At 40.4% G+C, this 26900-nt stretch overlaps 1 protein-coding gene and 2 long non-coding RNA genes across 7 annotated transcripts; 2 read left to right on the top strand and 1 right to left on the bottom strand.

Annotated features, from left to right (window-relative positions):
* Nucleotides 1-608: 608 nt before the first annotated feature.
* On the top strand, nt 609-1573 carry LOC115183762 (uncharacterized). The gene is made up of 4 exons (XR_003874076.1): nt 609-744; nt 849-948; nt 1048-1221; nt 1342-1573. It is a non-coding gene; the product is annotated as an uncharacterized LOC115183762 (long non-coding RNA).
* A 4821-nt stretch (nt 1574-6394) lies between these two features.
* Nucleotides 6395-23400, bottom strand: LOC115183755 (uncharacterized). The gene is made up of 7 exons (XM_029744850.1): nt 23380-23400; nt 8439-8557; nt 8264-8309; nt 8035-8132; nt 7408-7892; nt 6931-7299; nt 6395-6796 (listed from the first exon to the last, which is right to left on the bottom strand). The coding sequence occupies exons 2-7, from the start codon at nt 8546-8548 to the stop codon at nt 6630-6632; spliced, it is 1275 nt and encodes a 424-aa protein (XP_029600710.1). The 5' UTR covers nt 8549-8557; nt 23380-23400; the 3' UTR covers nt 6395-6629.
* LOC115183759 (uncharacterized) lies at nt 10310-12124 on the top strand. 5 transcript variants are annotated; one of them, XR_003874073.1, is made up of 4 exons: nt 10310-10531; nt 11068-11142; nt 11503-11773; nt 12034-12124. It is a non-coding gene; the product is annotated as an uncharacterized LOC115183759 (long non-coding RNA). The 5 variants fall into 5 exon arrangements; XR_003874074.1 differs by lacking the exon at nt 10310-10531 and adding an exon at nt 10948-10969; XR_003874070.1 differs by lacking the exon at nt 10310-10531 and having other exon boundaries at nt 10956-11142.
* Nucleotides 23401-26900: the final 3500 nt, after the last annotated feature.

Raw genomic sequence — 26900 nt, 5'->3', positions numbered from 1 at the left:
GAGCGAGTTTCACCCCACTGGTACTGGGGGCTGTGGGTGCTGGGGGGGCGCAGGCTGTTGGACTGCCGCGTTCGGGGGGCCGAGAGCGCGTCGGTCCCAGCTCTCCAGGGGCGCCAACACCTGATCCATGGCGTTCCCCAGCCGGTGGAGCAGGGTAGAGTGTTGGTCCACGGTTTCCTCCATGGACATGGCTGGCGCTGAAGCTCCTGCTGACTCCATTACGTTGAGGTACGTGATTTCTGTCACGGGCTGGCTCGAGAAAACAACAGGAGAGGTAGAGTCAGGCGCAGGAGACAGAGAGTTCTCGACCACACTTCTTTATTTAAAAAACAACTGGATGTGGTCGCCAAAAGTATAGGGGCGCAGCCCTTAAATGATTCTGCGGTGGTGTACAAACAATGAAAATAAGCCACAAGCAGAGGGAAAAAACCCCAGTACACGTTCTTCTAGCACAAAACCCCGGACAAGCAACACAATCACGTACAAACACATACATCCTACACTAACCTAAATAACCCCCCCTTTCTAATGACTAACCCAAAACAGGTGCGTGCCTACCTAGACCTAACCAAACGAAAGTGAAACAAAAAGGGATCGATGGCAGCTAGTAGGTCGGCGACGACGACCGTCGAGCTCCGCCCGGCCTAGGAGGGGCGCCACAATCCGTCACTGTCGTGACATCCTCAGATTGCCTGGCATCCAACTCTGCACAGATGGGTTAACAAAACTGAGCCCAAGGCTGAGGTACACACTTAAATTCAAAGAAATTAAAAACAGTGAACAACCATTGTATTTCAACTGTGATAATATTACTAACAATTTGGAAAATGTGTTGATGTGTTTTACAGAACAAGTGTGTACCACCACCTCCACCGATGGGGACATATGGATATCAGGGGAACACTGGCAGTGTCCCCAAAGGAGTGAATCCTTACTCTATGAAAGCAGGTGAATATTGCTTTAGAATACATGTGGTTTAACCAAGACTGTGTCAGCCAATCATAGATGTCCCTGGTGGTCCCCTGCTAACACCTTTCCCACTACCAGCAGGTCTATGGGGCAGCAGATACCCTACAATGCATGACAATGATGGGACCAACTCAAAGCCTCCAAGCCATGGTCCTGGACTGCTTCCTAGACAGCTCTCTGGCTTGCTCCCTCCTTCACACTTTGACCTCATGGCACCAATGGTTGTGCCACCTGACACTCTACCCTACTGAGGTATGACTCTGGAAAATCCTTCCAAATTGTATCCATTCATCATTAACTGAGATTTTACTGTAACATAGCAAATGGCTGAAGTAGCAAGGATGTTAACTATTTTTTATTTTTGTCCAACAGGCCATTTGCCCAGAGTGGATTTGCCATACATAGATTTTTTTCAGCATTAAAAATCTACAGCATTAAAAATGTATTAAAACATGATCTTTTAATTAAATCTCTCCTTTGTGTCCTCATGTTCACATTAATTTGGTGTGTTCTATCATCATTTACAATGCTTATTGCTTCTGCATTGCTTTACGTTACAGACAAGTATACTGCTCAAAAAAATAAAGGAAACACTAAAATAACACATCCTAGATCTGAATGAATGATATAATGTTATTAAATACTTTTTTCTTTACATAGTTGAATGTGCTGACAACAAAATCACACAAAAATAATCAATGGAAATCCAATTTATCAACCCATGGAGGTCTGGATTTGGAGTCACACTCAAAATTAAAGTGGAAAACCACACTACAGGCTGATCCAACTTTGATGTAATGTCCTTAAAACAAGTCAAAATGAGGCTCAGTAGTGTGTGTGGCCTCCACGTGCCTGTATGACCTCCCCACAACGCCTGGGCATGCTCCTGATGAGGTGGCGAATAGTCTCCTGAGGGATCTCCTCCCAGACCTGGACTAAAGCATCCGCCAACTCCTGGACAGTCTGTGGTGCAACGTGGCGTTGGTGGATGGAGTGAGGCATGATGTCCCAGATGTGCTCAATTGGATTCAGGTCTGGGGAACGGGCGGGCCAGTTCATAGCATCAATGCCTTCCTCTTGCAGGAACTGCTGACACACTCCAGCCACATGAGGTCTAGCATTGTCTTCCATTAGGAGGAACCCAGGGCCAACCGCACAAGCATATGGTCTCACAAGGGGTCTGAGGATCTCATCTCGGTACCTAATGGCAGTCAGGCTACCTCTGGCGAGCACATGGAGGGCTGTGCGGCCCCCCAAAGAAATGCCACCCCACACCATGACTGACCCACCGCCAAACTGGTCATGCTGGAGGATGTTGCAGGCAGCAGAACGTTCTCCACGGCGTCTCCAGACTCTGTCACGTCTGTCACATGTGCTCAGTGTGAACCTGCTTTCATCTGTGAAGAGCACAGGGCGCCAGTGGCGAATTTGCCAATCTTGGTGTTCTCTGGCAAATGCCAAATGTCCTGCACGGTGTTGGGCTGTAAGCACAACCCCCACCTGTGGACGTCGGGCCCTCGAACCACCCTCATGGAGTCTGTTTCTGACCATTTGAGCAGACACATGCACATTTGTGGCGTGTTGGAGGTCATTTTGCAGGGCTCTGGCAGTGCTCCTCCTGCTCCTCTATGCACAAAGGTGGAGGTAGCGGTCCTGCTGCTGGGTTGTTGCCCTCCTACGGCCTCCTCCACGTCTCCTGATGTACTGGCCTGTCTCCTGGTAGCGCCTCCATGCTCTGGACACTACGCTGACAGACACAGCAAACCTTCTTGCCACAGCTCGCATTGATGTGCCATCCTGGATGAGCTGCACTACCTGAGCCACTTGTGTGGGTTGTAGACTCCGTCTCATGCTACCACTAGAGTGAAAGCACCGCCAGCATTCAAAAGTGACCAAAACATCAGCCAGGAAGCATAGGAACTGAGAAGTGGTCTGTGGTCTCCACCTGCAGAACCACTCCTTTATTGGGGGTGTCTTGCTTATTGCCTATAATGTCCACCTGTTGTCTATTCCATTTGCACAACAGCATGTGAAATTTATTTTCAATCAGTGTTGCTTCCTAAGAGTACAGTTTGATTTCACAGAAGTGTGATTGACTTGGAGTTACATTGTGTTCTTGTGCAGCTTGTTGTTTGCTCTTTGCATGCACATATATCACTGTATCGTCTGCATACATTTGAACTTCAGACCCAGTACAGACAGAAGGCAGATCATTAATTTACAGGCTGAACAGGAGGGACCCCAGTATTGACCCTTGGGGCACACCCACATCATAGCTAAGAGTGGGCGACAGCTCACTGCTCACTCTGACACACTGAGTTCTGCCTTCAAAGTATAATTTCATCCATCTCAAGGCATCGGGGGGAAAAGTTGAACTTGGACAATTTTGTGGCGAGAATCTCATGGTTAACAGTATCAAAAGCCTTCCTTAGGTCCAGAAACACAGCCCCAATAACGCCCCCTTTGTCCATCTTGGACTTCACATTTTCCAGAAGAAAGCAGTCGGCCGTTTCTGTGGAGTGTTTCGCTCTGAAGCCAAACTGCATGGAGTGTAATGTGAAGAGGCTGTTGTTGAGGTGGGCAATCAGTTGTTCTGCTGCACACTTTTCAACAACCTTCGACACCACAGGTAGTATACTAATGAGCCTGTAGTTACTCACGTCAGCAGGGTCGCCCGATTTAAAGATAGCCGTTATTATGGCCGACTTCCATACCCTTGGAAACACCCCCAGACCAATAGATGTGTTGGTGACCTTAGTAATGGGGCCAATGAGTGACTCTTTGTAGTTTTTAAGAATGGTAGAGTCCAGCCCAAACACATCTTTGGCTTTAGAGTTCTTTAGTGAGCTAATCACCTTGTTCACCTTTGACTCAGAAACCTCCCTTATGATGAAGACAGGTTGAGCGTCATTTACTAGCACTGAGCCCAAGAAACCAGTGGAGGGGTTCTGTGTCAGTACCCTGACAGAGTCAATAAAGTAGGAATTGAAGGCTATTGCTATTTCGACTGCATCCTGTGTTAGATTGTTATTCACCAGGATTTCTAGTCTTTTTGCAGTGTTACTATGGTCTTTCCCTGTTAACTTTTTTAGATTCTCCCAGATCAATTTAGAATTTCCTTTTGCTTCACCAATTATGTTAATAAAAAAGTTTGCCTTCGCCTGTCTGATTTCTTTCATCACCTTATTTCTCAACATGGTAAACCTACGTCTGTCATGCTCTAATTTGGATTTTAGGGCTGTTTTTAGAGCATAATCTCGTTCTTTCATCAATTTCCAGATTTCTCCATTTAGCCAAGCTAGAGTGCTCTTTTGGCAAGGTTTGGATTTGATTTTCTTTAGGAAACCATTTATTGTAGTCTGGATTGTGGATAGAAAAACCTGACTATCAGCTTCCACATCTGTATAGGACAAGAGATCATTCCAGTTAATTCCCTTAATTGTGATTTCAAAATAGTTTAATTCACTCTTGGGAATTCTTAGTTGATCCGTCTTTCTAACAGTAGAGAGGGTAAACCTGCTCTTAGAAAGCTTTCTGGCTATAAGTGTCAGATTATGATCAGACAGCCCAGTAACCATATTGAATGATTTAGTCACTCTCTCTGGTGTATTACTGAACATCAAATCAATCTGTGTTTTAGAGCAACAAGTCACCCTGGTTGGCTTTTTAACTAGTTGTGTAAGGTCAAAGGTATTAGTGATCCATTTGAGGGTTTTCCTACAAGACTTGTCTTCATAATTAATATTAAAATCTCCCATTAAGATGACCTCGTTTACAAAATCACATTCCCTAGGCATGTTATTAAACTGATCAAAAAACACACTTTTGGGGGAAGGTGGTCTATACATTCCAATAAGGGTAAAAGACATTTGGGGAGACCGTGTAACGTTCAGGCCAATACATTCTAGTTCATTATCACATGACCACTCAATTTGTTTACATCGGATATGTTCTTTAATGTAAATCATCAGACCCCCTCCTCTTCCTTCAATCCTGTCTCTCCTGAAAACATTGTAGCCAGGCACAATCAAAGCAGCATATGGAGAGTTTTTATGGAGCCATGTATCTGAAAGGCAGAGGAAGTCAAGGTTGGAGTCTGTGAGAAGATGTTGAATTTGATCACTTTTTGGAACGACACTACGATTGTTTAAGTGCCCCCCTGGTAGTCCCTTGGGCTTAGCTCATGGCTCCCAGATGACTTGAGAGTTTTTTAGTTTTTTATTTATTTCACCTTTATTTAACCAGGTAAGCTAGTTCAGAACAAGTTCTCATTTACAACTGCGACCTGGCCAAGATAAAGCAAAGCAGTGCGACAGACACGACAACACAGAGTTACATGGAATAAACAAGCGTACAGTCAATAACACAATAGAAAAAAAAAAGTCTTTGTACAGTGTGTGCAAATGGCATGAGGAGGTATGGCAATAAATAGGCCATAGTAGCAAAGTAATTACAGTTTAGCAGATTAACACTGGAGTGACATATGAGCAGATGATGATGAGCAGATGATGGTGTGTAAGTAGTGATACTGGTGTGCAAAAGAGCAGCAAAGTAAATAAAAACAATATGGGGATGAGGTAGGTAGATTGGGTGGACTATTTACAGATGGACTATGTACAGCTGCAGCGATTGGTTAGCTGCTCAGATAGTGTGATTGACACATTGAAAAAAGTTAGATTTTCTGCGTTTTCTGACGGCTGGGTTTAGGCCGTTTTGTTTCGTTTTGAATAGGGGCAGTTCGGTAGCGCAATTAACAATCCCTCCCGCTTGCACTGGATGTGGGGAACTAATTAAAACAACTTGCATACCAGAAGCAAAGTCAGGGATCGCATATGGCGACTTGTGTATGTTTGAAGAGTCGAGAGAAACCATGAGACCATAGCACTCCCCCACTTCCGCAGCGGCGACGATCAGTGGACGAGGCCATCCACTGCAGTGAGTATCGCTGGCTCGGTGATGTTAGGCCCAGGATTGAGTTGCACATCCCCGGAGAGCAGGAGGGTAGTGAACAGGTAGTTGAACAGTTTCCGATAAATGTTGGACTTGTGTTTGTTCCGCCTAAGCAGGTCAGTGGAATAGGGAGCGAGGTAGACTTGGCCATTATTCAGAACATTATGGTATGCTGTGTACTGTCCGCTCCCGTGGAACGGTGAACCAATGTGTTTGGTGTTGATATTCTCCGGCAGTAGATTGATTGCGTCATCCCAGCAAGGACGCACTGAGATTATCAATAGAGCAGCTACATACCTGACAATCATGGTAATGTACTGGAGATAAAACACATCATTGCGCTTTAAATCTTTGCATGAGTTACTTAGCTGGGGTCGGCGTACACCTGATGTTTTAGATAAAATAACAGCATTCGTATGAGAAGCGGCACCTGCCACACCACCCTCCCTTCCGTCTGCCATTTTCCTTTCCCTTCGTTTTTTTGTTGTCAAATAATCTGTTTTAAATGTACTAAGTAAATTATTAAAAGCATAAAAATTTGAGGTTTCCCACTTATTTACACAACCTACTTCACACTTGCAAAGTGAAAGATTATAGAAAAGTTCTGAAATTAAGTAGTAAACAGAAGAAAAGCAGAATTGAGTCCTATTATAATGCGAATAATTTAATGGTCTATGGTTCAATCCCATTTCTGAAGGTCTGATGAATAATTAGTATTGTTCTTCCTCTTCCTTGTAGCAGGCGCAGCAGCACACTGCCCTCCAAAGCCTGCAAAAAAATCGCCGGACTGCCCCTTTCCTAGCTCTGCATGGAACATCCAGTGTCACGTCCTTAGTGACGTGTGGGGTGACATCCGAGATGACCACAGCAACATCCTCTGGAAAGGGAAAAAAGAGGAACAGAATGTAAACAAATGCAAACCGTAGCTTCTAAACACTGGCCAGTTGAAAGGTTCTACTAAGATGTCATGACAAACGGCACCTGTCAGAGTGCTCTCTAAGTGTTACTCACCTGCTTGGATGTCAGCTGGCAGAGTGGCGAAGACGGCCATCGTGAGAGTCCTTTCTTCAGGTGTGACGTCCACAACCTCCAAGAGGGAAGAGATGGGCTCTGCCTCTGTATTAGTGGTGATGTCCACAACATTCAGGTGGGAAGAAGCCGGATCTGCCTCTGTATTAGTGGTGATGTCCACAACCTCCAGGTGGGACGAACCCGGGTCTGCCTCCGTGTTAAGGGTGATGTCCACAACCTCCAGATGGGATGAACCCGGGTCTGCCTCTGTTTTAAGGGTGATGTCCACAACCTCCAGGTGGGACGAACCCGGGTCTGCCTCTGTTTTTGGGGTGACTTCCACAACCTCCAGGTGGGAAGATGCCAGGTCTGTGTTATGGGTGACAATAACAATCCTGATGAGCTCTACTACTACAAGGCACCAAGATGTCATCAGAACAGGCATCTGTCAGAGTGCTCTCTATCATTGCTACTCACCTGCTTGGATGTCAGCTGGTCGTGTGGTGGAGACGTCCACCGCGAGGACAGGGTGGACTGGTAGGGTGGCTGCAGGGGGCTGGAAGCAGCTCTGCACCTTGTCCGCCACAAAGGCACAGACAGAGCTCATATAAAAAGGGCTCTGCAGGTCATCCGTGGAGAAGGACTGACTGATTCTCCCGAGGATCGATCGCACAGAGTCAAAAGCAGCAGCCCGGGAGAAAGGGATGTGATGTGAAGGGTCCTTTAACATGCAGGAGAGCTTCTCCACTACGGCCGCCACCATGCCCACGGCCATCCCGCTTATTAGGATTGGGTGCTCTGAATGGCCTTCCTCTGGCTGAAGCCACAGGGCCAGGAGGAGCCTGGGCACCACCTCCACCACCACCTGAGATGGGCTGAGCAGGTTGCTACGGGGCTCATTGGACTGCTCGCCCAGAATGCTCCTCACAGCTCTCTCCACGATGCTGTGGACTTTAGGATCGCTGAAATCAACAAAAAGGAGAAGACAAAGCTAAACGATGTGCAATGTGCTCACAGAGAACACTGTCTTAGTCTGTTTCTGCGTAGTTCCAGATGTGTAGATAAATGGATCAAGTCATATGCAGGGCAGTACATGGAACTCACATGTCAGCTGGCGAGGTGGAGTGCATGGAGCGGTGGAGCTTGCAGAAAGCCTCGTGCTCTATGTCCATCATTTTTAGGCAAGTGTTTACTTCCCAGGCCTGCAGTATGAAACAGGAAGTCCCATTAGTGTAATTTCACAACAGATCTATCCTGCTGTGCTAACTCGTTGTTGGAAGGCTAGTAAAGAGCTCACTGACTTGTAGTATGTCTCTAACTCTCATTCTCTTACCAGCCGAGCGAGGTCGTTTCCCTCCTCCAGGGTTTCCTTCCACACCCTTCAAATAAAACACAGAGCAATTCAACTTTCCTGGCTTGGGATTTTTCTGTTGTTTATTTTACCCAAACCTGGAGTGCTGCTGTTGGCAGGGAATGGCAGTGAAGGTGAGTGCTGACGTGGTGCTCACCTCTCCCTAAGGGATTTTTTGCTCTGAGACACCAGCCAGTTGCTCATGTGCTCCGTTGTGACATGGGGCGGGACCTGACCTTGACTCTGGAGCAGCAGATAATGGACCATGAGCTTCTTCTGCAAGATGAGGTAAGGTGTGAGACCATGCCACGAAATACCATATCATGTGCTTTCAGAAGGATCTCTCGCAACATTTCACCACTACTCATGCCTGACAATTTGCAAGTTATATTAAGAACTCTTATGACCAACTTCTCTAAACTGTCTTGAAATACAACTCTCTTGTAGGTGACCAAATACTTGTTTGTAGGTGACCAAAATTTTCCACCATAATTTGCTAATAAATTCATTAAAAATTCTACAATGTGATTTTCTGGATTTTTTTTCTCATTTTGTGTCATAGTTGACGTGTACCTATGATGAAAATTACAGGCCTCTCTCATCTTTTTAAGTGGGAGAACTTGCACAATTGGTGGCTGACTAAATACTTTTTTGCCCCACTATAGGTGTTTCTATTATATGAATGTGAAATACATTGTGGTTTTCATGTGAAACCATACACTAAGACAGGGTTATTTGTGGAACATTTTTGAGTTGTACTTTAGGTAAAGTGCATTTATGTTGTGTAATTTAAAGTGTGCACTTGTTTGATGTGAATATTTTCAAAGTACTAACAAGAAAATAGACAATTGAAAAAGAGAAAAAAAACATTCTTCAGAATAAAGAAAGCGCCAGAACTTTGCAGACGTAAACTTGTGTCCGTTCTTTTTACTATTGCAGGCCACCTCAGCTACACATGCACTCTGTCTGCACACGCATCCACGCATGCACATACACATGGACAAACACACACTAATGTTCTGTCTCTTGTGTTTGTCAGCAGTTCATCGTGGCCCTGTCGTTCGCCTCCTTCACCAAAGCTCTGTCAGGGACCTACATGAAGTGTGCCATCACTCAGAGAGACACTTTGACCTGTCCAGCTCTCTCATCGGACTCATAGACTGCAGCTTTGAGATGGGCATCAACAATAACATTGAGTTGCTTGAGAATTCATGTAGTTAAAACTAGATACAGACTACAGTATGATCCGTTTTTCTTGTGGTTCAGAGTCTGCTCTCAATACTGTCCAGTTTTATAGTTGTTCCTCTTGATTGACTGGCGTTTGTCCATGACTCTACTGTCAAACCCCTAACATTGTTTTATGTGATGCTATGTTGTTGCAGCCTAGTATCCAAACTGATATGCCATTTTTAGTTTAAAAAAAACCAGCGTTTATAATTAGCGATTCCTCGCTACTGTAGTGTTGTGGTTTCTTGCAGGTAACCTGCTGTTCCTGGCTGTGGTCAGCCATTTTGGGGCGAAGCTGCACCGGCCCAGGCTCATTGCTATGGGCTGTTTCCTCTTGGCTGTAGAATCCTTCCTCACAGGCCTGCCACACTTCTTCATGGGACGGTAAAACAACTGAAATACTGGTTAAACTTGTACTGGTAGAGATACTCCAATGCGGAGGATAGTTTCACTTTAGAAATAAAGAAATGTATCCAGTTGTTGATTAATCTCAGTTAACTTAGAACTAAAGTCTTGCGTAATTGGTCAGCTGCTTAATTATGTTTTGGGGCCATACATGTTAAGAGAAGGGATTAAGAGATGCTTTAACTGTGATCTGGTAAGGTTGGACCCAGATGCAGAGAAAAGACCAGAAGATGAAGCAGTGGTACCAACCAGTGTCTCCACCCCTCAAGGGCCCACTTAACTGCCAAGAGCTCCCGGTTGCCTACATCGTAGTTGCCTTCCGCTGGCGAGAACCGCTTGGAGAGAAAGGCGCGTGGGTGCAGTTTCTTGTCCTCCTCGTTCCACTGTGAAAGTACCGCACCAGCTCCGGTGTCTGAGGCGTCCACCTCTACCACAAAGGGACGAGTAGGATCAGGATGAACGAGGATGAACGAGGATGGGTCCGGAGTTGAAACGTCCCTTGAGCTCTATGAATGCCCTGTCAGCCTCGAGATTCCAGCAAAAACCTGCTTGAGTGAGGTGGGACAGGGCCGGATGTCTTCCGGAAGGGTTTTTGGAGAAGATCAGGATGTTGTCGAGGTAAACAAATACGAACCCATTCAACATATCCCTAAGAGTGTCATTGATCAATTGTAACAGCCGTCGTCAGAATTAGACCAAGGTGCAGCAGAGGATGTGTTCATCATTAGAATTTTAATTCAAAAAACAAGAGAACACTACAAAAATGAACAAAAACGACAGCAAACAGTCTTGTTAGGAAAATACTCAAAACAGAAACAATTACCCACAAAACCCAAAGGAAAAACATGCTCCTTATGTGTGACTCCCAATCAGCAACAACGAGCTTCAGCTGTGCCTGATTGGGAGCCACACACGGCCCAAAACAAAGAAATACAAAATCATAGAGAAAGGAACATAGAACGCCCACCCAATGTAACACCCTGGCCTAACCAAATACCAGAACAAAAAACCCCTATCTATGGCCAGGGCGTTACATCAATGCTTGAAAGAATGCCGGTGAGTTCGATATTCCGAAGGTCATGACTAAATACTCAGTGACCACTAGGGGTGTTAAAGGCAGTTTTCCACTCATCTCCCTCCCTGATTCTCACCAGATTTTAAGCGTTGCGGAGGTCCAGTTTGGTGAAGAATTGGGCTCCTAGGGCCAACTCCAAGGTGGCGGACATCGGGTAGGGGGTAACGATTCTTGATCGTAATCCTTTTCAGCCCTCTGTAATCGATGCAAGGACTGAGGTTTGGGTGAGAGACAGAGAGACAAGGGAAGCGTTTAGACAGGCAGCCCAATTATGATATTTTTTCCACTAATTGGTCTTTTGACCAATCACATTACATATTTTCGCATCAGCTCTTTTTCAGAGCATATCTGATGGGTCAAAATACCAATTACTCAAAAAAACGACTGAATTGGGCTGCCTGTCTTAACGAAGCCATAGAAACCTGGACATGCTCCAACTGAAATGTTCCATCCTGTCAGTATTGATGTTGAATGGCATTAAATACTTTTTTTTTCTCTCTCCCATCCCCTGTAGGTTTGTTGAACATGAGTGGAAATGAAACTCCAGCACACTGGCAGCACTAAAGACGTGTGAGTATAACTTTTCCAGGTGAGGTGAACCTGCCTGTGGGTGCGGTGGGGATATTCCTGGGAGGTCTACTGATGAAGAGGTATAAGCTTGGCGTTGTGTCTGGAGCCCAGCTGTCTTTCGTCACCTCCTTCATGGCCTACCTCCTCCTCCTTCTGCAGTCTGGCACTAAGTGTGACAACGTTAAGGTGGCTGGTCTGACCGTGTCCTACAACGGGTAAATATGATATCTGATTGGTTGGTTGGTTGGGGGGTGTGTGGGTTGATAAAAACAAAAGTTTTGATCAGTGGAATATGAGGGAGAGTTAGACCAAAACACACATGGGCCTCTACCTGGGCTCCCTCTTGTGGGAATATACAGTATGGTTGTTACTGAGCCAGGATTCCTGGCTGTTTTGTCACTGTGCCTATGTCAATGATAGTTCAGACACAATTATTTAAACATCATTATTCCCAGCCATTTTCTCTGTCCCCCAGGTCCCCTGGTGTACGATGGCAGCCTGTTGTCAGAGTGTAACAGAGACTGCTCCTGCTTGGCTGGGGAGTGGGACCCTGTGTGTTCAGACAATGGCATCACCTACACCTCCCCCTCCCTCGCAGGCTGCTCCAGCTTTACAGGTTACGGCAAGAACACGGTACCAATACTATTAATGTACTGAGTGTACAACACATTCACAGGGATGCTGGCCCATGTTGACTCCAATGCTTCCCACAGTTGGGTACAATTGTCTTTTGAGTGGTGGACCATTCTTGATACACACAGGAAAATGTTGAGCGTAAAAAACCCAGCAGCATTGCAGTTCTTGACACAAACTGGTACCCCTGGCACGTACAACCATGCCCCGTTGAAAGGCATGTAAATATTTTGTCTTGCCCATTCACCCTTTAAATGGCAGACATACACAATCCATGTCTCAATTGTCTCAAGCCTTACAATATTTTTTTAAACCTTTTTCCTCCTCTTTATCTATACTTATTTAAGTGGATTTAACTAGTGACATCCATAAGGGATTATAGCGTTAACCTGGATTCACCTGGTCAGCATATGTCATGGAAAGAGCAGGTGATCTTAATATTTTATACACTCAGTGTAACTCATTGGCACTGACATAAGTTATTTTCAACCATTAACTGGGGCCTTGTTGAGGCCTTATCTAAGTAAGTAATTGCTGATTGACAATAAAGTATTATTTTGATGTATGGGAAAAAAACATGGTATGCAATTCCTATGTAGAGAAGGTTCTCTCTGGTAGTTGTTCAATATGATTTCAACTTTTACAGGGCACTCTTTTTTACTTTTCTTTATTAACAAATATCATCAAACAAAAGAGGAATAGTCACATGCAAACAAGCGTACTAACAAACTATTTACATTGCCAGGAATCCTAAACAAACAAATCATATTCATTAAGACTTCAAGTTTTAATTGCCTTTTTGTTTTTCATTTTAGTTAGTGATGCCATATTGTTTAAACTCATTTATAAAGTGAAAAAAGTTAGGTTTTGAATTAGACCATTTGCATTTGTGAATAGGAAATGTACCTAGTATTATTAGCAATTGAATTAAATATACTACATCTTTATCTATGTCAGAATTTCTGAAATAAATCATTTTATCAAAACCATTAAATAGTACAACCGGTCCTTTTTATTTTGTATCAAAATTCTGTTTGTCAATCCAAAACATTCTGCTATAAATACAGGTAAAAAACAAATGCAAAATGGTCTCCTTCTCCATTCCAGAGAAATCACAGTTATATTCAATATTCAGCTTGTGTCACACCCTGACCATAGAGAGCCCTCGGGGTTCTCTATGGTGTTTTAGGTCAGGGCGTGACTAGGGGGGTTTCTAGGTATTATATTTCTATGTTGGTGTGTGTATATGGTTCCCAGTTGGAGGCAGCTGATAATCGTTACCTCTCATTGGGGATCATACTTAGTGTGTCCTTTTTCCCACCTGCGATGTGGGATATTGTTTTGTGTGAGTGCCTATGTGCGCTACGTGTTTCACGATCGTTATAGCTTTGTTGTTTTTGGAAGTTCCACTATTATTAAAATGTGGAACTCTACTCACGCTGCGCCTTGGTCTAATTATTCATACGACGGTCGTGACAGCTTGAATCTTTCCAAAACATGTTTCACAGGATAAATTCTATGTAACATTTTAAATGAAACTTCCTTTACTTTGTTACTGATACAATATTTGTTAGCAATTGTCCATGCTTTCCTCCATTGTATATCACCATAGATATCTGACCAAAACAATCTTGCTGAGAGAATTGTAGTATCACAAACAATATTCCTAATCTGTTTATTACTACATTTATTTTACATTTACATTTTAGTCATCTTATCCAGAGCGACTTACAGTAGTGAATGCATACATTTCATTTCATACATTTTTTATTTATTTTTTCTGTGCTGGCCCCCCGTGGGAATCGAAACCACAACCCTGGTGTTGCAAACACCATGCTCTACCAATACCAATGCCAATGAATATATTTTCATGTACATCTGTTACATCAACCACAGAGGAATTTAAAAGAGACAACCCGCCCCTTGGAATCACATCAAAAACAATTACATATTCTTTTGGGGTAATTGGAATTTTAAACTTATCAAGAAATTCCCCATATGAGAGTAGATATCCATCCTTATTCAGTAACTGACCAACCAAAATAATTGTATTCTCAAACCAGTTATAAAAAAATACTTATTTTTAAATCATATATCTTTGTTCTATAAAAAGTATTTGTGCGTAAAAATTGTGTTTATACGCTAACATCCAATCTAGAATTGTCTGCTTATGGAATTTGGCCAACTTTACTGGGATTTTATCAATATCAAAATTACATCAAAGCAAAATTCTAAACCACCAACAGAGTCAAATAAATACTTAGGGAAGACATTCCAAATACTGTTCTGGTTCTTAACATTCTTCAGAATCCAATTTTTTTTAAATTTATTTTAAAAGTATTATTTGGAGTTTTGAAATCTAAAACCTCAAGACCTCCTTGTTCTTGGGTATTAGTGAGAATATATTTTCGTAGATAGTGAGGCTTGTTCCTCCAAATAAAATGATAAAGAATCTTATCTAAGTCTTCTACAATTTTAGGGGGTAAGTCAAGTGATAACGAGACATAAACCAATATGGATAACCCTTCAGCTTTGGATAATAAAACCCGACCGTATAACGAAATATCTCTCATCAACCAGATGTTCAATTTCTTCTTTGTTTTCTCAATAATGGAGTTAAAGTTCAATTCACTCCTTTGTTTTTCATCCTTGGATATAACAATTTCAAGATAAGTAACCTTATCTTTAATTGGGATACCATATACTTCCTGTAAAACACAATCCTTGAGTGGAAATAAGACTGACTTATTGATATTCATTTTCAAACCCGAAACTAAGGAAAAGTTAATACAGGAAACTGTTTTAGAAACCTCATTCCTGTCTCTTAAAAATATGGTGGTATCATCAGGCAGTTGACATAGTTTAAATTCCTTGCCAAGTGCTGAAACACCATAAATTCCCTTTCTTGATATGAAAGGCCATAATTTGAGTAACCAATAAAAATACAAATGGACTAATTGGGCAGCCCTGCCTAATGCCACGGCCAATATCAAATCTTTGGGATCTCCCGCGAGCTAATTTTACAGAGCTAGTACAACCACTATATAAAGTTTGGACTGCTTTCAAAAAATAGTCACCAAACCCCAAAAAACATATTGCTTTGAACATAAACTCATGTTCTACAGTGTCAAAAGCTTTATAAAAATCAACAAACATAAGATAACTATCATCAAGGATGAGGTCATTATAGTCAATCATATCTAAGATCAACCTGATGTTATTACTAATGTGTCGAGCATGCATAAAACCAGATTGTTCATCAATTATATGATGCAAGCCTCGTTTCAACCTCTTAGCAAATACAAGGGCAAATCATTTCCCATCATTATTCAACAGGCTAATGGGTCTCCAGTTGTCTGTATAAAGAGTATCCTTATTATGTTTGGGAATCAAAGTAATTACACCTTGCTTTAAGGAAGCCGGTAACTCCCCTTTTTCTATTGATTCTTGAAACATAGCAAGAATGAAAGGAATCAATTTATCATTGAATGCTTTATAAAACTTTGTTATTAAACCATAATTTCCAGGGCACCTATTGTCCTTAAGGCTTTTAATACAGTCTTTTATCTCAATTTCAGATAACGCATCATCACAAAAATCCCTGAAATCATTATCTATCTTCTTAGCAATGTTTGCTACATTGTCTAAGAAAAGATCCATATTGGAAGTTGGCTGGGCTGATGTATACAGATTCTGATAAAACTGGGCAACATGCTGAGAGATTTCTTTTGGATTTTCATTGGGAGTATTATTAATCATTAATTTACATATGGAAGTCTTTTCACCTGCCCTTTTTTCTGAATTAAAGAAATATTTTGTATTTTCTCTCCCTCTTCCATCCATTTTCGTCTTGATCTTACAAACGCTCCCCGGGCCTTTTCCTCGTAGATACAGTCTAACTGCATTTGCAATAATGATAGCTCCAGAGCAATTTCTTTCCCCATTGAAATAGCCAAAAGCCTTAATCAAATTTCATTAGCTCCCAGTAACTTCCAAACGTATTGATAACACAGGCACAATTCCAGTATTTAACATTAATTCCTGCTACTTCCTTCTTAAATACTTAATTCTCTAGTAAAGTCTTGTTCATTTTCCAGTAACCTTTGCTAATTCTTTTTGTTGACAAACCATGCATATTTATCTTTATTGAGATCCCTTTGTGGTCTGTTAAAATCGATGGTTCAATCGAGACTGTATCAACCTTGTCAGCCATATCTTCAGATATCAGCCAGAAATCAATACGGGATGGTATAGATAAATCTTTAGTACTCCATGTAAACATAATCTTATCTGGGTTCTTATGTCTCCAAATATCTAGAACACCTAACCTTAGACATATATTCCTTATCTCACAAACAGAATTGCTATCCTTAGGAGGTCATCTATCTAGATTATCATGTAATACTGTATTAAAATCTCCACCCCATATTACTTTGGCCAATGGAAATTTAGACATAATTTTACTTATTTTCCTCTCAATGTCTCTAAATAAAATACAGTTACTTGACTTGTTATTGGCAGCATAAGTATTTACAACAATGAATTGAACATGGTTGACATCTACCAATAGTATAATCCATCTCCCTGTATTATCTGCTTCATGACTCAATATATGACCCTTAAAGTTGCCTTTTAAAATAGCTTCACCTGCTGACCGATTAGTACCAAATGAAAACCAAATATCATTCCCCCATTGACACTCCCAAAACACAGTATCTGTGGAACAGGCATGAGTTTCTTGAATGAAATACAAGTCGGCACTCTTACCCTTACAATACAAAAATAAAGATTTCCTTTGCAAATATTACGGATTCCCCTGGCATTAATAGAAAAAACAGAAATGGACATTTACTATCAGTGACTATATGAAGAATATTAAACTTGTACACGTTCACACGAATTAGGGTCTCACAAAAAGAAAAGTTCTTACTAGTTGCAAATAAAAACAGTCCTTTGAACCACGCAAGTGGTTGACCTAAATCATATATATATATTTTTATACAATTGCAAATAACATTGTACCACAGATTGGTAAAAACGAATAGCCATCAAGCTAACATTAAGTGTCAGTGCGAATTTCCCTGCCATAAAAACACATTAGATATAAAATAAGTTTGGCTCACACAAACAATGCTTTTTCCTCAAGAAATATAACGTTTTATCAGATGCAAATAAAACTCAGTCCTGCACAACTCACTTGATAAATCCAGCAGTCAACAAACTAGGCGTCAGCGTGAATTTCCCTTCCATTACCAAAAGCCTTAGCTCCGGCAAAGTATGCACTTTTCCCTTCCTTCCTTGCTCTCTCAATCATCGGCAACAGACGATTCAGAGATTCCTTATCAAATGCTGTCAGATCCTCCTTGAACCTCAGGTTGTTCTTCTTTAAATAGTCATTTTGCTTTTCACTTTTCCATGTCATATCCCTCGCTGTCCTGGAGATGAATCTCATGATCACTGGTCGTGGTGGCTGGTTGTTTTCCCCATCTCTCAGCCTACCCAGGCGGTGCACTACATCCAGAGAACCTGCAACAACATTTCGCTCCTCCTATTGCCCTGCAAATGTCCTTCACTCTTGCTTTGATGTTCTCATCAGATTTTTCTGCTATTCCATAAATTCGAAGATTCCATCTCCCAACTATACCGGTCATTCTCGTTTACCTTTGACTCCATTTCAGTGAGTTTCTTCTCCTGCTATGCAACCTGAATGTTCAATGTTGCGTTCTGCTGCTTCAGAGTTTTTACTTCCTCAGCACTGAAATCAATCGATTTGTTCAGGTTAAAGATACTGATAGTGTTCTTTTACACCAAATTCATGATGTCATCTGCGCTCTCTTTGATTTTAGCTGTGAGGATGCGGACGATGTTGTCCTGTAGCTGGCTCATTGATGGTTCACTTCTCAGCTTCTTTGGAAGTTGCTCCTTGGTTGCGGTATTTGGGTGTGAATCGTATTCACCTCCCTTTTTTACACTGCAAGCATATGAGTGAGTTTCAACAATGCCTCTTTTCTCCTTGGAAGTTTCAACATCCATTATCTCAGCAACAGTTTGGTCATGTCCTGATTACATGCTACTAGCTATGAAGACGTTAGCAGGCTAACTTAACTACACACGCTGAAACTTTTCGATAGCTGAAGATGGCGGTCAGTGCTGATCATTTGTTATGCTAGCTGAAGGAATTATTGAATTTCCTTACCCAATTATGACCATTGGATTATTTCTACGGTCATAAAACCCTGTATGAATATGGTTTAGTTTATTTATCAAAGTAATTGAATATTTTCACCAAGTTATTCACCTCTAAAACAAAGTTTGCGACAACACTAGCCTGATAAGCTAGCTAGCTCAAAAACTAGCTTGTCGAACGTACATGGAAACTGCCACGACCGGAACCAAAAGGAAAGAAATGGAGAGATAGTCAGATGGACAATTAACCACTAAAGATAGTATGATTTTGGGTCCTCCTCTTCAGAATGTAACTGTGGGGGGAAATACTGCAATGGGTGATGAAAATGCGGTGAACACGGACAACAATGCTCACATCTTGCGCCCCTCCAGTCCCCAGCTCAGGCCTTTACCTTATGACCCCGGCACTCCAGTCAAGCCCCAGGGGGAAAAGATGAGAGGCCAAGAGGGTATGTCACTTCTTGAGATGCAAAACAATATTGTAATGCTTTTGACAGCAACGATAGATGAAAGGGCAAATGGCTTGGAGGTCATGGTTAGGGTGAATACGATGAAAATTGAGGCCATTAAAAAATCTGTTGACTTTATCTTTGGAGAAGTGAAAACCCTCAAAAGTGACATGAAGAAAGTGGAAGTTATCTGCCAGGAAAATGAAAAGAAGGTGTCTGAACTCGAGCAAAAGGTGAATGAGGCGGAGAGATACCAGCGCAGGTGGAACCTGAGGCTCCATGGAATTCCAGAGCAGGCAGGTGAGGAAATCAAATGCAAAGTTGTTGACATCTGTGGAGCTGTCATTCCCAAATCAAAAGCCAAACTTCAGGAAAATGTAGACATCGTCCATCGTTTGGGAAGACTTAAGGATCATGACATGAGACCGAGGACAACCATCATCCGGTTCACCAAGAGATCTACGCGGGATCTTCTTTGGAGGGGAGCAAAGAATTGTGAATTCCTCATCAAACAAAAATTGAAGTTCACGGAGGATCTGACCTCAGCAGACAAAGTGACAAGAGAGAAACTGTGGCCGATGGCGGCTGCAGCTCAAAAGGCAGGGAAAACTGCATTTTTTTATCGGTGCCAGAGTGATCATCGATGGGAAAGAAATGCGGCCAAATCAGAACATTTGAGTGAGAGCCAGAGTCTAACTCGGACAGAACTGTCAGGCCAAAAAACTGATTACCAGGTGAAAAGCAGCCTTTTATTTAAAAAATGTACACAAACACTTGAATGAGAAAAGGCTGACCTGAGAACTGGTAAACTAAATACTAACTATAGGTGAATAACTGCTTATTGTAAAGTATACACAATGTCTCCCCCTTGTGGGAGTAACAATACTTTGGTAATTTTATGACCAATATTTTGGGGTTTTTTTTGTTATTGGAGAGGTTAATAATGGGATGGAAATCCTTTTGAGTTACATATCCTTAGGAAAAGCTTATATTAGCATAACAAGGTTGTTGGTTGAAGTTTATGTCTTTATCTCTTTGTTCAATCAATGTCAGGGGTATTCGTCTTTTACTCAAGTGTAAGGCTATTTTCCTGTATTGCAAACGGTTTAATGCTGACTTTTACTTTTTACAAGAGACTCATGCTTGTTCTTCCGATCTATTTTGGGAAAAATCAATGGGGTAACGATATCTGGTTATCATATGGCAACAACCACTCTGCAGGTGTAGCAGTTTTAAGAGGTGCATTTAAAGGGAAGGTCATCAGTAGTAAGACTCACCACTCTGGACGTTGGTTAATGTTAACAGTAAATTTCAACAGTGAAATGTTTTTATTAGGGAATATTTATGCATCCAACAACAAACCAAACAGGATATTATTTCAAGAATTTGAAGAAGAAATTAATAGAGTTATAGGTGTATTTCAGGATATCAAAATTATCTTAGGTGGAGATTTTAATTCTGTATCTAATGTGATGATTGACAGATATCCCCCTCCTAACAGATCCTGCATAGTTAATCCTGAGTTTAATAACCTATGTCTTGGTCCTGGATTAGTCGATATTTGGAGATCTAAATATCCTGATAAAAAGGAATTCACTTGGAGTAACAAGGACATGTCCAGACAGTCAAGAATTGACTTCTGGTTGATTTCTAATTCATTAGATAATTCTGTAGTCAAGGTATCAATTGAACCATCAATTCTTACTGATCATAAAGTTATATTCTTATCTTTAAATATGAATGGATCTGAAGTTAAACCGAATCGGAGTTATTGGAAACTCAATAGTAGACTGTTGGAAGATGATCATTTCAAGATGGATGCAAAAGATATTATACAAGACAATTGGAGGAAAGCCCAACTATTTAAGTCTTTGGGAATTAATGAAGTATGAAATAAGACAAACAGCCATGAAGAGAGGTAAAGAAATTGCTCACTTTATTTTAATTGAATATTTAATGTTTTTAAGGAGGCAATTGATTTAGGGTTCCTGTCTGTTTCTATGACACAGGGCCTAATTTCTGTAATACCCAAAACAAACAAAGATTCTATGATGTTAGAAAATTGGAGACCAATCACATTAATGAACAATGATGGAAAGATACTTGCATCCATCTTTGCAGAAAGACTTAAAAAATGTCTTGACCAAATCATTGACGATACCCAGTCTGGTTTTATGAAGGGCAGACATATATGTAATAATATTCGACTAGTATTGGACTTGATAGACTACAATGAGCACATTATGAAAGATAGCTTTATTTTATTTGTAGACTTTTACAAGGCATTTGATACAGTTGAACATTATTTTTTTTGTTGAGACTTCATTTTTTTGGTTTTGGTCAATATTTTCAAAATGTAATTAAGACACTTTACAATTATAGTAACGGCGCTGTTAAATTATCCCATGGAACTTCACAAAGATTCGACATTTGACGTGGAATTAAACAAGGATGCCCAATTTCTCGTTTCTTATTTTTATTGGTCACACAAGTTATGGCACTTCATATAAATAAGGATAGTTTTAGGGGTATTCAGATACAAGACAAAGAGATAAAATGTTCACAATTGGCTGACGACACCACCATTTTTTTGAAAGATCATAATGAAGTCAAGAAAGCTATTGAGTGTATTAATGCCTTCACACATGTATCAGGTTTATCTCTGAATATTAGGAAATGTGAATTATTTGCGTTGAAAAGATGTGACTTAAACTCAGTATGTAATATCCCTGTAAAAGATGTGATCACATATCTTGGTATTACAGTTAGCAAAGATCAGAATGAAAGGGCCAACTTAAATGTCTCTCCTATTGTAGAGAAAATTGGAAAGAGATTTAACTCCTGGTTATTAAGAGATCTTTCTTTATCTGGACGTGTACTTTTAACAAAATCTGAAGGTCTGTCCAGATTAGTTTATACCTCCCTTGCCTTGGATGTTCCTCTGTCAGTAACTAAAATGGTTGATACGAAATTATTTAACTTCATATAGAGGAATAAACCACATTATTTTAGAAAAGCGGTAATATGTAGCACCCAAGGTGAGGGAGGGTTGAATCCTCTGGATTTTTAAGCCTCATAATATTTCAAATTAAATGGATGCAAAACTATTTAAGAAATAAGGATTGCATCTGGAATATCATCCCTAATTTAATATTCCAACAAATTGGTGGTCTAGAATTCTTACTCAAATGCAACTTTGATGTGGGTAAAATCCCTATTAAGCTTGCAAACTTTCATAAACAAGTACTTCTAACTTGGAACCTCATGTACAAACACAATTTATCCCCTAATAGGTATACAATCTGGAATAATAAAGACATCAAATACAAAAACAAGTCTTTGTTTTTCCAGAACTGGTTTGACAACAACATTATTTGGGTTAAACAATTACTGAACAATGATGGACAACTATATGATTATCCAGAATTTATTAGAACACACAATGTTACATTCACTCCTGAGGAGTATCAAATTGTTGTTAGAGCTGTCCCTAAAGGTGCTATTCTTCTTTTAGGAGAATATAACAATACTCCAAAGTGCAACTGTTGAGGATTTTGTAGCCTCAATACAATTAGAAGGAATTGACATTGTAAACTATAAATGTAATAACATGTATATAAGGAAACTGTCAATATGTTACTATTCCCTCTGTTAAAATGTACTGGAATGCAGCCCGAGGACAAGTGAACTGGAACAAAGTTTCGTTGTTATCTGGTAAATATTGTATATCTAATAAGGTGAAAGAAGTATCATACAAACTCATTCATAGAATCTCCCCTGTAAAGACCTTTATTATGCACAGATTTAAAATAGCTATTGATAACAAATGTGTATTTTGTGATTGTGACCCAGAGACTCTTGACCATTTATTTTGGGACTGCTCTTATGTCAGAATATTTTGGTGTGTTAGAAGATTTTAGTGTAAAAGAAACAACTATTAATGTAAATTTGAAAGACTATATTATGTTTTATTTTGAACCAAATGATATGGACCCTGATTTAACTTTCATTGTTAATTTGTTTATCTTTCATGGAAGATTCTTTGTCCATAAAATGAAGTGGGCAGAGAACAAACTCCTTTTCACATTATTTAAGATAGAATTGAAATATTATTTTGAAATGATCAGTAAACATCAAAAAAGCAATACGCACCATAAAAGTATTTAACAAATTGAAAATGAATCTTGATATCAGGGGCGAAAATCTGATATCAACTTTGGAGGGGACAATTACATGACATTTTCTCAAGAGCAATTCCTGAGGGGGACACCAAAAGTAGTGCTGTAACACATAGCCTACATTGTAATATGGTAAATGTATATTGAGGAACCAAAGAAATAAGGTGTTTGCCCGTACTCCTAACTACCGGTACCCAAAACTACACAACTAATCACAACAGCAATACCATTGCCTTTAACAAATCTTAGTTCAGTCACCAGTTTAAGTTGAGAGTGGGGGTATCCATGGCATTTTCCAATTATGTTCCCTTTTTACAAGTCAAAAAAATGGAGAACCTTTCATAATGTTGCCAAACAAAGACTCAACAAACTTACCTGAGACTCCCTGTCTCTGCCAGTCTGTCCCTGCATAGCTGTCCCCAACTCTGCTGTCTGTGTGCCATCTGTTGCCTGCTCTGCCTAATGACATCATTGTGAAACATTTCCATTAGAATTTCATTTCTTTCTTATGAACATTTTATCAACTAGTCTGAGATATTAGGCTACTAGGGTTCTTACTTTGCGTTTTGGTGTACTGAAAAATACTCTGATGTCCGTCTTTTATTTTTCTGCCATTTTTCTACCTGACTGGCTGGCTGGCTACACACACACACAGTGTGTAGGTTATTTACAGTAGGAGATGGGCTTCTATCATCTTCTATCATTCTATTTGGGCTTCGATCTAAAAGGTAGCTAGCAAATGTGAAACGGATTAAAATGACAAGAGTTGACAGCTGTATGAGTTCACCATTTACACAACATATGCTGCAACCTTTTGTAATTTTAATAGTTTGTTTCATATTGGCTGGCTTCCAACAATAGCTGAATTTGCAAAGCTAGCGAGCACCAATTCAGTTTCAGTGGTGTTTGCTATAATCTTTGCTACCCGGGTTAAATAAAGGTGAAATAAAATAAATAAATAAAAGTTCCCTTGCGACAATTTAGCTTTTGCAACGAGACCATTAAATATATTTAAGACAATGGTAGAAGAGAGTGTAGTTCTGTTCAGTTTGGACTTCAGTTTATCGCTAACCTTATCACAGGGACTTTGAAGCACTAACTTACATCATCTGCATGCTGATCTTGGAATAAATTGACGATAGCAAAGATTCCATCTTTGACGACGCCACATAAATGGAATAGGTACTAGCTAGCTTAATAGTTAATATTTGCGCGCTAGCTCTGCATATTCAGCTAGTGTGTGTGCGCGATTGACTGGATTAACCTTACGTCAGTTACGTTCATTGAGTGCCTTTCAGACAGTAGACACGACCCCTCTGTTACCTTGCCAACTAAGGAACTGGCAGTGGATCAAACCATTGTGAGGCAAATGGTGGGGGGGGGTCGCAATCTTTTGAAACTTAAAAACGCGCTATTAAGTGTCTATAATCAGCACAATTGCTTTCATTGCGTATTATTAATATTATTTAAATTACATAGTTATGTTTCAGTGATATATTGGGGGGGACAAATCATATTTTTCCCAGGATGGGAGGGGTCGTGTGTCCCCCGTCCCCCCCGGGATTTCCGCCCCTGCTTGATATGTAATACACCTGTCTTTTAGGTTTTGTACTCTTGTTTGTATATTTCTGTTTTTTTTTGTATTTGTTGTGTTCATAATAAAAAAATATGTAATAAATTTAAAAAAGAAGACGCATGCATATTGTCGGCCAGTCGGCCTACAAGTATTTTTGCAATAGAAATATAATCACTAAGATTGTGATTATAGCCAGTTCGTTTTACAAGTGTGTGCACAGTTAACAGGCATAGGCTGAATGCATTGCACTTCTCGTTGTGGCTGCACTTTGGATATTATTAATTTAATTTTGGACGTTGTGATAGCCATTTCATCCGAAACATTATTACCAATGCACAGTTGTCTGATTATGCATATGGAATAAATGCACTTCTTGTTGTTGTCGCATTTTGGATGTATTTTATTGTTATTGCTGAAAGACTTCAGTGCATGGGCGCTGTCCGATGCTGAAGTATATCACCTTGGCACGTGAAAGGCGTTTTGTCATTGCCTTGTGGTCACTTGTATTAGGCTTATAGCTATTTTGTTGAATATTCTTTGGCCAAATTCAATTAAAAACTACATTTACATCGAAAAAGAACAACAACAAAAAAAACTTTATACTTTGTGAGAAAACCCTAAAATTGTTCCTCAGCTAGAAATGTTCCACCCTCTCATGTCGCCATCTTGACCATGTCCCTGATTTCATGGAGCTCTCCTGCGCATCATTTACTTCACAAAATCCCGCAAACGTGAAAACGCCAGAAATAAACATCGCGAGATTGTAAATATGTGTGAGAGTCAGAGATTTGAAAGCAGACGCTTTCATCCCAAACGATGTACAGTAATGCGTACATACATTTTACTTTTAGGTGGCCCAGGGAAATGAGACTTTTTCGAGCTTTTCGGAGCAATTTTTGTATCTCTTTCTTTGTAATACTGTATGTATTCAATCATTTCGAATTGATCACTTCCCACTGGGCACATACATCAATTCAATGTTTATTCCACGTTGGTTCAACGTAATTTAATGGAAATTACATGGATATTGTGTCACGGTGAATTTTATAATCTGCAGTCAATTTAATGATGTTTTCATGTGCAATGATTCTAACATATGATCCTCATAGGATTAGGCTACATAATTACAGTAAATGTAATCTCAATTCAATACGATGTGCATATACTGTACATATAGCCAATATAGCTATTAAACCCATGTTCAGTGACTGTAATCTGTGACGCAAGTGGCCTAATATGTTTGTGACGTTCCATGGAACCCACGGTATTGTTTAAACTAGATTCTGATTGGCTTGCAGGTCATTCTACAGTGTAAATTATAAATGAAAATGTGCTTTTATATCAGTGTTACAGATTCACATTACCGAGCGTGTCTCAACCCGTACCGCGCTTTTATCTGCCTAAAGGTATCTTCACGCACGACTGGATAGTCCTTTTGGATACGCTTGTCCAAGGTAAGGATATGCGTCAAGCTGTAGCATACTTTTAATGTTTTAGTTCCGAACTCAAGTTACTCCAGTCAAGTGATTAATCGTAAAAGTTAGTTGTTTTGACTGAGCAGTCCAATGGCCAATGCTGTTTTGGGACTATGAGATCCTCGGCTATATACTATGATGAGCAAATAACGTGCATAGATTATGCATTTGGCATTGCACAAGTCAGTGTTTAGGTCAGAATATAAAGTTGCTACTTCCGTCAACTCAAGTTACTCAAGTCAAGTGATTAATCGTAAGAGTTAGTTGTTTTGACTGTCAAAACAAATAACTTTGATGGAATATTCCAAATTACAATGGCAATAATGCATCACAACTTCACAATATTACTTGTATTTCAATGATTCATCCAGGCCCAAGACATAAAGTCGCCTGAAAGCTGTGTAGCAATCATTCCATTGCTGACCCATAGGATGGTAATCACATACATGATTGGCTTAATCTAGAATCATGGATACCTTTCATGTGAGTTCTCACACACCAGATTTTTTTTACATACCTCAGAAGGAATGTATCGGGTTTCTTATGCACCACAGGAGAACCAAGAATTGAAGAGCGACACCACGGCTGTCTTTAAGGCTTTTATGTTGATCTGCAATAGTATTATGAAAAGACAGGACAGGAACACATCAGTCTCCAATGCACCACCTGACAAGTTGTTCTTTCTCTCTCAGTGTTTTCTCAGACTCTCACAATCACACTCATACATAAAGCCATAATGTATAGTATAAAATAATAACCAGTCCTTAATACAAAGAATGTATAATCTTAATTCTTAGACAATAGAACCATACCTGCAATAGTATTATGAAAAGACAGGACAGGAA

Source organism: Salmo trutta, unplaced genomic scaffold (genome assembly GCF_901001165.1).
Source record: "Salmo trutta unplaced genomic scaffold, fSalTru1.1, whole genome shotgun sequence".
Lineage (NCBI taxonomy): Eukaryota > Metazoa > Chordata > Actinopteri > Salmoniformes > Salmonidae > Salmo > Salmo trutta.
This window is presented reverse-complemented; position numbering and strand designations above follow the sequence as displayed.